Below are 12,049 nucleotides of genomic sequence, written 5' to 3'. Positions count from 1 at the left end.
ATATGTGCGTGCTCCTGTGCGTTTTAAAAGATGAGACTAAATAAAGTATAAAATTGGCCTTTATGCGAAATGATTTTGTTTCAGGTTAAACATAACGCTCACGTCAGGTAGATTGCTAAATTCTGTCTTTCTATTGTGTCGTCATACTTTGCCGCATTTTGATAGAGGCGGCAGAGGCGGCATCATGAGTAAATTAAATAGCTTTTGCATCCGTAGCCCTATCCACGTGGGACTAAATGGCGTTTATTCTGAGCGAGAATATGTTGAAATATGCTGGCGCCTCTAATTGCACAACCAGTTGCCCCTCATTATCGACCTGTCAGCTATTACTGAACTCAAATGTTAATCATTACAAAACCTAGGTGTTGGGACGATTTGCATGCCATAGACCCTATTTCCGAAAGCAATGCTTCATTATTCACCCCCGCCCCACCCCCGTCGCCTCAAATGCGCACTCTATAGTGTTATTTGGTATAATTGCTTATGAGTTTTCCTTCACCTTAAAATCCTTGTCTGACTCAACGGACAAAATGAAATAGCCACATAGACATTGACATGCGATCTTGCAGACGGACCGTATGACGCTGACGCTTAACAATGGAACCATCGTATTTTCCCATACACATGCGCAGTACTGTGTGCATCCTCTTTTCAATATTCGTTAATTAAGGTCTGTAAGAAAAAAAAAGTGCACAGATTACTACATGTCAGAGATCTATGGGAATCATCATTTTGTAAATTTGAAATTTTGTGGTCTAGGAAGAGTTAAAATAGCTTGGGTTATATAGCTTTGTAATGAACTGATATATTGTATTATGTATATTGTGTAACAGATTTGTATGAGGGTGTTATTTGTATTCATGGTGCCGGTGTCATTGACATTATTGTGATTGTGGATAATTCTGTTTGTATTGTGATTATTTTGGTACAACGCAATGTCAATGGAAACCAAATTTCTATGTCTGATATAGACCAATAAAGATAAATGAATGAATGGTGTTTGTAATTCAATCGTATATATAGTAGGATGGAAGGCGTTGCTTTATTAATGAGTTAGCTGGACAGTCTGTGTCGGCCGAAGCCTCGTCAGCATGAGCTTCTATATAGTTGAGCACTGTCAGCCATATTGCAGTTCAGACTCTACTTACGTAATATATATATATATATATATATATATATATATATATATATATATATATATATATATACATATATATAATTATATTCATTTATTTCCTAAAGCACTGTGGTAATGTACCTATATTCATTTCATCACTGAGCAGCTTTTTTTAAAAAAATCTGGTAATATCGATGTTGATTCTGTATGCCTGTGGTGCAGTAACTGTTACGCATCGGGCAGGCCCTAAACGGTATGACATTAACACTTTTGATACATGTTGAAAATTAGTGTTGTATCCATCACACTATATTCATAATGTGTTTCTAATGTTAGCACATGCAAACATGGCATAATATATATACTTATATATATATATATATATATATATATATATATATATATATATATATATATATATATGTATATACATTTCTTTTCGGTCATATCTTTGGTATTAGACCTCTAAAGTATGTGTGGGTGTGTTGGCAGTGGGTTCACTTTAATAAACCAGGTATGGGGGAGTCTACAACAGAAGGTGAATGCGTGATATTATATCAGAATGTCTCCTGGGCAGTTTTTTCCGGTCTATAAAAAGCAACTGTACTATAAGCTTTTACGATTACTATTTTCTTCACGAGAGCGTTGGGAAAAGAAAAAAAAATATATGAAAAGATGGGTACGCCTACATAATCGTTGAAGTACCTTCACTTGCTCATACATATGGGCACGTTATCTGCAGGTGTATACACAGAACCCTTTCAAAGCTCCTTTTTGGTAACTTTAAAGAAAAAAAAATACGTTTGTGTGGCTGATTATTGAAAGTCCTTTTCTGCAGACTAATTTAGATAGCTGGACCGATTTAGACATTCCACAGGTACTCTTATTCGCAAAAGCTATTGAAACGAAGGCATTGCAGATCATTGCGTTCTCTTGGAACGACCTGATGAAAAGGAGCCCCGAAATAGACGCGTGGGCCTTTGCTGAATGCTGAAAGAGCAGTTATATTATCATAAATGCAGTCCTTTATACGCAATATGCATGATTTTGTCAAACAAAAGAAATAATGATGAAGATGATTGCATCGACGGCAAGAAAACATCAACTCTCATTTCTCCTCCCTTCTTGTAATCTTGAGGCATGCACTATATGCGTTCATTACTTTACAAAATAGATGTTTAAGATCTGTACTTGGAGTGAATAGTAGATTTCACACTGAAGCTCTCTTTGAAACCCTCAAGATTGATCAGCTGAAAGAATACTGGGTCAAACAGGCTTTGGTTAATCTGTTTAACTTACTTCATAATCTCGGCCCACCTGTTTTATCTTCATTGATCGAATTCAATAGTGATGTTGGCTATGCCCTTCGTCATGCTAACTCACAAATTGCTCTTCCAAGACCTCACACAAATTTTCTTCAACTTAGCCCATTATATCATGCATCAAAGCTTTTTAATACATTGCCCAACAATCTCAGACTTATAACAGATTTGAAATTTTTTGGTAAAAAGATCTGTAAAATTGAAAATATCGGCTCTCTTCTTTCATCATGTAGATATTGAATATTAACCTATGTCCTCTTATGTCACTACATGGTTACTACGGTTTCTTTTTCTTGGTTTTTTTTTCCTTGTATTTTTCTTCCTTTCAATACTGTAAATGTGTTCAATCTTGTTTATGTTTTGTTTAATTGTATTTCATTGTTTTTATCTATTGTTTTAATGTATATCACGGCCTCGCTGAAAAACAGCTATTAGCTGAATGCGGGCACACTCTGTATGTGTTTTTAACCGTGAATAAATAAAATAAACAAACAAACAAACTTGTTTTATAGCATATTGATTGACTATTCATTTTGATGCGTCTGGATCTGCCTTCCCGCCCTCCCCCCCCCCCCCCCCATTCCTTTGTCCACTGAGTTCGCATATTGTACATGATCACCGCTGAAACTGCACCGGATGTGGACTGGCGGTATTGAAGGACTCTCCTGCTGCGAACACGATGGAGCCATGCAAGACGATCTGTCCTCCATCTCCTTGACTCCTATCATCGCGGAAGAAAAATTTGTCTGATGAATAAACAATGAAAATCGTATAGCTGAGAACTCTGCCTCTGCAATACAAAGACTTTATGCTTGTAAAGCGGCAATTGAATTTGATCCGAGTCTGTTTGACGCGCATTCGGAATGGTCATCGAATCACCAGGCATACGCCAATGCAAGCGCATGCTTTAGCCTTAATAAGTATGCATAATTCGCAGATGAGCATTTTCCATCCATCGGTATAAAAGGTGAAAAAGAGGAATAGACTTGCAAACGGTAACCGCAGTTATCAGACAGGGGAAATTCACGTGGCATTTTACCTAGTGGTGTCACGGTGGTTGGCGCTGTGGGGGTAGGCGTTATCATACAGTAAAAACTGTGGAAGGTGCCAAGCAAACAAACAATAACAATACGACTATCACGTCTGGGGTATGCTGCTGTGTCTAGCAAATATGTATGTATATATATATATATATATATATATATATATATATATATATATACATATATATATATATATACTTTAACATAAGATTCATATTTTCAGCAGCAAACTAAATTGCTCGATATTTTGGCAGAGTCAATTTGCATATCGAAGAAGATGAAAACAGCCTAAAAAAAAAAAATATATATATATATGTATATAATATATATATGTATACATATATATATATATATACATATATATATGTATATATTATATATATACATATATATATGTATACATATACATATATATATGTATATATTATATATATATATATATACATATATATATTATATACATATATATATATATATATTTTTTTTTTTTTTTTTTTTTAGGCTGTTTTCATCTTCTTCGATATGCAAATTGACTCTGCCAAAATATCGAGCAATTTAGTTTGCTGCTGAAAATATGAATCTTATGTTAAAGTAGTAGCAGCTGGCTGGTATAGCTGGTAAGAGTCCCCTCATACAAGCTCCCATCGACCACATGCTTTCCATAAAACTTGTACTTGGAATGTCTAATGGTCCTCTCTCATTGTCTCTTTTTCGATGTGGAATGTGTTATAGCTCGATCCTGGTGAAATATAACGTTTAAAAATACATGTAGTTCATTTGAAGCCGTAGCTCCATGATTGCAGCGTATATACAGTAATGGCATCTGACTCGCAGAAAGAGAAATATCGCATTATTTGATTTGTGGTCATTACGTGAAATTAACTCCACTGGTTACAGTCCAGAGGCAACTGTAAGATACATGACCATGCTTAGATCGTCGCTTTACATTAGATGAAATGATATTAAAAAAAAATAACGGAATAGTTCCATCTCTTGCTGTTCCTTCAGTGAAAAGGCAGGAAATGGGGGGTCATTTTGACTAAACTTCGTCATATCACAATAGTCCTCAAACCTTAGATTGGAGGGGTGGGCTATCAAAGTATACTTTCAATATGGCTGTACACATGTTTCGTGAAGTTAATAATAAGGTGTTATTTATTCACTCGGGTAGCCTCTTCAGTGTTGGCACTGCTCTACCAGAGGACCCTGCCTTTATTATCACCCCAGCGTTGCCAGGTACCCATTTATACACCCGAGTCGAGAAGGAACATTGTGGGTAAAAACATTTTGTCCAAGGACGTAAACACTGGGCTGGAATCGAACTCGGGTCCTCTGTTCGGGAGTCGGGGGTCTTATCCACTATGCCATAACGCTCTAATCTAAACTTACATTGATTTGACAGCATGAAATCGACATTGAATAATGTGCTTTCCAATGTTAGCCATCTTAAATAATCGCATCGCATTGACAGTGCTCTATAATTATGTCGCCAATGGAGTTTGATAGCCGAATCTTTTACGCAAAAAAAAAAAAACAATAGATAAATAAATGAATAAATAAATGTATTTAAAAAATCGCTAAGTATGACCGGTGGAATGTATCATTTTATTTCAAACGAAAACTGACTTCACAGAAAAATGTTGGTAAGCTCTTACCAGCGTATACTTTTTTCTTTAAGCAGTTTTTGTTTGTGTCGTTCTGCTTACATTACGCCCCAAAACAACGCTGGCTTTGATATTGCTGCAGGCTTTTTGAAGGTTTTTTTTTTTCCCGTAAGATCAAAACGCAATGTAGGAAGAAAAAGACAACTCACACCGTGGCTCAGAGAAAGAACATTATTATTATTCTTTTTTCTTGTCCTTTAGTGTTCTCACTCACGTTGTTTGCAATCATTCGGTGGTGAATATTGATGGCTCGGAATGAAGAATAAAATGACATCGCCCGGAGGTAAGGGTTTATAATCCTTTCATAGTCACGAAATACTCGTTTCAACTATTGTGTGTATGTGTGTAGGTTTATTTTGTGCGCGTGTGTTTCCTTTTGGTGAATAATTAGCATTTCTTCAAGATCATCTCGCCATTTGGCTTTGTTATCATATTGTCCAAGAGGCCCTCGGCCAAGTTGCCGCTTTCATATAAATTATACCTCTCTTAACCTAACTCATTCTCCCGTTGTCTCTTGTCAAACACACACATACACACACACAAACACATTCTCTCTATAGTTTTCTATTAGCTTCTTCGTTTATGATATTATATCTTAATCTTCTCTCCTTCCATGTTTGAATGCTAGGATATATCTCTTTCTTTCAATTTAATACAGCCATCTAAACAATGCGTCCATTCATTTACTCATCACGTTTCTTTATCCAGCATTCTCTGTATACATGCCTCGATCTATCTCCCGGTCTCTCTGTCAATCTATCCCTCTTTTCGATTTTACCTTCTTTCCGCTTTACTATTATTTCGTAATTTGTTGTTGTTGTTGTTAATTGTTGGTGTTGTTGCTGTTTCGGGTCATCTCCCTTTCGTCATCTCATTCATCACGGTACACCCCACTAAATGAGGGACGAGAGATGATATTCATTCGGGTTTTTTTTTTTCGCCATGGAAGAGGTAACTGGTAGGTGCCTTTACCGCATCCTCTCAGTCACAATACAACTCTCACAAGGTATGTCTCGTTCGTAAGGTATACGCCCAGGCCAAACAAAGGGCAAGTCTAGGAGGCTTCGCTATACAGATATCTGGGTGTGTGAATATGGGAGAGTCCACTCCCCCCCCCCCCCCCCCCCCAAAAAAAAAAAAAAAAAAAAACCAAAACAACAACAACAAAACAAAACAAAACAAAACAAACGTGTAAATACACCCATTCCCCAAACAAAGGAGATTTGCAATTTCTCCCCTGAAGAGTTTGTATGTTTATTGTTGCTTGCTTTTCTTTATTGTGACGTATAAATTTATTTCATTATTTGCGGGTTTCAACACGTCTATAGAGAGTTTTCCAGAGCAAAGCTGCGATGTTTGAAAGCAAAGTAATTTACATGTTTAGTGTTGAATGCACATCCACAATCCAAATCGGGCTACTTTTGGTCTTCATCCAGAGACCCACGACGTTCTCTGTTGTTGTTGTTGCTGTTGTTGTTTTTGTGGTTGATGTTGTTGTTGTTGTTGTTGTTGTTGTTGTTTGTAACTTTATTTCCCATGTAAACTGAATGACTATACATAGTAGCCGAGTCACGTGGACTATTCTATGTACATCGTGTATATTCCTCCTCCTATATAGAGAACACAGAATTCGAAAAGTGCAGCGAACGCATTTTACAGTAAGCCTTCCTCTTCCTGTCTGTCTCTCTGTCAGTCTGTCTCCCTCTATCTCTCTTCCATTTCATTTCCCGTTTCTGAAACCCCGTGATTCATTCCCCACTCTTCCTTCTCCTGTTAGGTTAAAAGCCTTAAGATTATCTCGGCAGGAACGTTGCCGGATTTATGCTCTCGTTACTAAAAATCTGCACATTATCACATTCTCTTGTTTCCTGGGTTTTTCCTTTTTTCTCTCTTTCTCTTTTTTTTTTGAAGACAGACACTCGAGTCCCCATTCAACATCCCCTCTTCTCAGTATGTTTGATCAGATTGATGATAACATCCATCTGAATAACTTTGTCCCTGATGAAGCGTGCATATTTTCTGTCTCAAGAACAGCCACTCACACGTGCGTGCACGTGCGCACATACACACGCACATACACACACACACATCCTCACACATACACACACACACACACACAATCATATCAGAAAATAACAGTGAATACAAGTCTGTATGTTGCAAACCAGGCAGATTTTAAAGGCTTTCCCACTTGCATACACACAGTAGGGTCTACATGAATGTACATGGTGTAAAATTATGAGTACATATGTTTGTTTGTATGTATGTATGCAGACCTACATACATATGTATGTGTGTATTTGCGAACATTTGTGTGTATATATGTATGTGTTTATATGTAGAGTATGTGTGTGTTTATATATAGAGTATGTGTGTGCTTATGAAAGTATGTATATATGTTGTACGTACATTCTATTTCTATATGTACATATGTATGTATGGGTGTATGTGTATATGCGTATGTTTGTGTGTATGCATGCAGACCTACATACATATGTATGCGTGTACATGTATTTGCGAGCATTTGTGTGCACACATGTATGTGTTTATATGTAGAGAATGTGTGTGCTTATTAAAGTATGTATATATGTTGTATGTACATTGTATGTATGTATATACATATATATGTATGTATGGGTGTATGTACTTATATGCACATGTACTGTGTAAGCATATCATCCAAGGTGCACTTCACAAGGACACATCACTCACTGACATACAAAACATTTCACCAAGTACTCTACAAGCCAAAACAACATCAAACACAATCAAGACAATTTTATCATCTGGTTGTCATGGTGAGCCACAACAGATGAAGGCGATGATAATAACCATCGTTATGATTATATTGATAAAAACGTTATGGACTGGACTACAGAGAAAATGTCCTTCTTTTCTTATATTTCTGCAGAAAGCAGCAGGAGGCATCATAATTTCACACTTGATCAGTCTGACACAAAACCGACTTCTACTCATATCTGCAGGTGACAGTGGTGTAACAACATTCTAAGTCTTTCAATCACCAAAATATTTTGTTTTTGTTTTTCAAACATAGATGAGCAATTTCAAAATATGCATGAATATCTAAGATTTGGAGGGAGTACTTTGAAGATCACTGCACTTCTTAACTGAAAGCATGTTGCACTACAGTATATTGTACACATGCCCTCTTTATTGTTCAAAATCTACATTTATATGCGGGGCCACCTCTCAGGAAACTTGAATACAGCACAAAAGAAGCTTCATCGGGGGGATCTGTACCACTACGCTCAGCATCAATGGCTTGATCAGTAATTTGATACGAAACCATCTCCCTCGTATCAAGTGTCATGTGACGTGGCATTGGCGAGCTCCACTGGGCGTGAAACGTATTCTCACGATGGTGCTCGCGCTTGCCGCTGTCTAACAAGAAGAATATTGATACGAATCAGGGCACTGACAAAAAAATCAAATGAAAAAGGAAACTCCCCCTTCTTCTGCGAAATTCTGAGCATAATGGAGTAAGCAGGCTCCCGAAGAACAACATCTGTCTCCTGAAGACCTTGCAGATGCGAGCGACAGATGTTGGACGGGCAACACTCCGTTGGGTGCCTGACGACCCGCTGCGATACAGACACCATCTCCAAAGGCTTGGCCGGCTGAGTCACAAGCGCAGCCTCCTTCAGTGCACGTATCATGGGTGGTGTGGTGACTTACAGTCTCTTAAGATTTAGTGATGCACACCACGTCCTCACAGCAAAGATTCTGGAATTTCCTTTTTGATGAAACGCTCCTTGTAGTGCTCTTGCGTGTGCTGCATCAACAACAACAAAAAAAATCACTAAAACATATGACATGCTGCTATGGAAGACACACACACACACACAAAAAAAAATCTTATAAAGAAATATAATATATACGATAATTATCTTCAAACAGATGGGCCATAAAAAGCCATAACAATATTATCATATTCTGTCATTTTGCACTACTTCACATGTGTAGCTGATTTGTGAGGGGAAATTGAAACCCTGTACCCTGTGTGTAATTCAGGGTGAGTATTTCATCAAATGTCAGAAGGAGGATACTTTTATAAATCATGGATGAGGAAATTACATTATACTGCACTAAAGTTGATTTCTTTGCCAGTTGATCATATGTGGCTCCAAAAAAAAAAGTATGAAACTTTTAGTACAAATTTCATATTGAGCAGGGTAGGTTTCTATGCAGTCAGCTACAATTTGGCCAAGTTTAAAAAGATCCAAGTCATTTGTCATGCACTCAGGCATAAAAATCATCATAACAGTCTCCAAATATACAACCATACAAAAAAAAAATAGAACAACACTTTAAAAAGAGGAGCATCCATCATCGCTTGGGAGAATTGACAGTTTATAGATTTCACCTCTTCTTTACTTAATAATATATGACACTGTACCACAGATCTACGACAGTCAAGTAGATTGGGTAAAATTCATCACACAAATGTAACATAAACCTTACATTTGAGAGATCCTATTTCTCAACAGAAAGTCATAGAATTAAAAAAAAAATATTGATTAGCATATCTCTCTGAACACCACATAAAATATTTTGACTTGATTTAATGAAGTTATGACATACACCAGGACATTCCAGACTTCATCCAGAATCTCATCTCAACATCTGATAATAACCTTCATCACAAACTGCCATTGATTTGCCCTGACATGTTTTATAATCAGAACAAGAATCTTTGCAACTTCTGTCAAGGATTATCTACAGTTAATGCAAAAGAATACCATTTTAAAATGAAACCTTCCAACTCAGTTTACTGGTCACTCCCAGATATACCCCAAGATGAAAAAGGCAAGCGGCCTAATCATATCCTGTCTTTGTAAAGACTGGTGAAATTATTGCACATATGCATTTTACACTGTAAGGATAAGGGTGAAATGTGAAAGTAGCATATGACATAGATAAGTCACCTTTTATTTCATTACTGCATATCTCCTACTAGAAGCTCAACATTGTCTAACTACATAGCACTTTCATATATGAGGGTAATAACCCCAGTTTCTGTCAACACAGTGTTGTGACATAAAATAATACCCCTAAGGGCACAAATGGACAAAAAACAAAAACAACATTGAAATTCATTTCACACCAAGTGTGGCATAAACACAAAAGAGCTTTTTACAGTGGCCCTACTGGGGAGAAAAAAAATTGATGTGTGTTCAACAGGCATGACAAGGGGATGCTTGACGACACAAGGTGGCGCTATTGCACAGGAGTAAGTCTGGCAGTCTGTAAAATTCTCATGCACATGCAGTATACATATATTACAAAAATAAAACAAACAAAAAAATTCATGAGAGATCAAAAGGTCTCATGTTTGTTATCAATGTCACGCAACTTGTTTCACTTAAATCTCGGCCTGTTATTTCATTTGTTTTGTTTTGTTTCTTTTTTTTGGGGGGGGGGAGGTTGAGCTCAAACTTGCTTCTGAGGTCCTTTCAAAGACATTTTTTTTTTCATTTTTGCAAAATCTAAAGAAAAACATTTTTCAAACCCATAAAGGGTACATATTCTAGAGGAATTTCTCGTAATATATTAAAGCTAATAACTTTTCTGGAGGCTGCCAGTCTGTGTCTTTTTCCCATGTTACATTATCCTAGAAGTAGCTTTAGAACAGGAATGTGATCAAGCTTAGACCTGTGCTCAAATGAATATAACTAGAATTATTCATTCTGTATACTCAATACCACTTCTTTCTCATTTTTGAAAAACAAAACAAATCACAATTCCAAACAAAGTCTATACTGACAATGTCTAAGATACATCTAAGTCAACACATCAATCAAAATCAAAACTTACTCAAATTCAAAAACATAGCTTGGGTCACTTACCATACAATACCATGGCAGATATGCCAAGTACTACACTAGAGACAAAGTCAGGTGACCAATACGGTTGTTTTTTGATAGCCAAAGAGACATTATTTTCAAATTGTGCTGTAACAGTCTTCAATCTCTTGTCATTTGTAAGAGATTGCAAAGGAACTAATTGGGTCTTAATCAGTCACTTAATGTCCACAAAAATTATTTTCTTTTCAATGCACAGTTGGCTCAATTTCAGATAATGGGGTAATAACCAGGGCTCACTAAAATAATTTTCTCAATAAGAGGGATGGAGGGACGGATTCCACATATCTGCGCAGGATGTAACATCACATGTGGTTGAATGTCTGGCTTTATCTTTAATAGCACTCACCTTCTGAACTTTCATCTGAAGACCCTCTGGCAGATTCAGCTGCAACAACTCAGTAAACAGGGGTGCAGTGGTGCTTGGTAGGTCTTGAATCTGTGTGGAGACCATGAAGTAGAGGAATGAAGCATGAGAATGCTTGGTCATTTCAAATTATGATTCACTGATATCATCCTAAGTTTGAGTTCTGGTGGGGGGAGATCAAAACTTTCAGGATTAGGCTTGCACAACTATCTGTGTTCCCATTCACTCCAGCAAAGGGATTGGAATATTTGATTTAAATAAGTGTACCAGAATCTTGAGGAAACAAATGCTTAATAGAAACAAACATTTAGAAACAAGCAACGATTGGTCTGATGACCTTCAGTCCTCTCTGAAAGGTTTTGCAAGGACTGAACGAATTACCTCGGGGAACTATTGCTTCCGCCAATAAAATACACCTGGGAACCTCAAGCTTTGGACTCTAGAGTCATATCCACTGAGCCTCATATCCCTACCAAGCTCATGTGAAAAAAATATACTCTTTAATCTCAGGAGTGCCTACTTTTCATTAGACTAAGATACTAGGTCCTCTAAAATCACATTTCAAGTGAGTTTCCCTCCAGCTTTCTTTCAATCCCTTACAAAAGTATAGTCTTTAAAGGTTCCCTGAAATTCAAATGCATGTTGATTTGTGTT

The 12,049-nt window shown here is 36.9% G+C and overlaps 1 protein-coding gene across 1 annotated transcript in view; it reads right to left on the bottom strand.

Moving 5' to 3' along the window:
* Positions 1–8,876: 8,876 nt before the first annotated feature.
* Positions 8,877–12,049, bottom strand: part of LOC139737917 (large ribosomal subunit protein mL48-like) — a 12,023-nt gene continuing 8,850 nt past the window's right edge. Inside the window, exons 5-6 of the mRNA XM_071648584.1 lie at positions 11,378–11,467; positions 8,877–8,939 (exon numbers count right to left, since the gene is read on the bottom strand). Of these exons, the coding sequence (XP_071504685.1) occupies positions 8,877–8,939; positions 11,378–11,467 (153 nt within the window). The remainder of the gene's footprint in view (positions 8,940–11,377; positions 11,468–12,049) is intronic.

This window comes from Diadema antillarum, unplaced genomic scaffold (assembly GCF_040938485.1).
Source record: "Diadema antillarum isolate AM-2024a unplaced genomic scaffold, OU_Dant_1.0 seq00000715_RagTag, whole genome shotgun sequence".
NCBI classification, from domain to species: Eukaryota; Metazoa; Echinodermata; class Echinoidea; order Diadematoida; family Diadematidae; genus Diadema; species Diadema antillarum.
The sequence above is the reverse complement of the archived record's forward strand: the minus strand, read 5'-3'. Positions and strand labels throughout refer to the sequence as shown.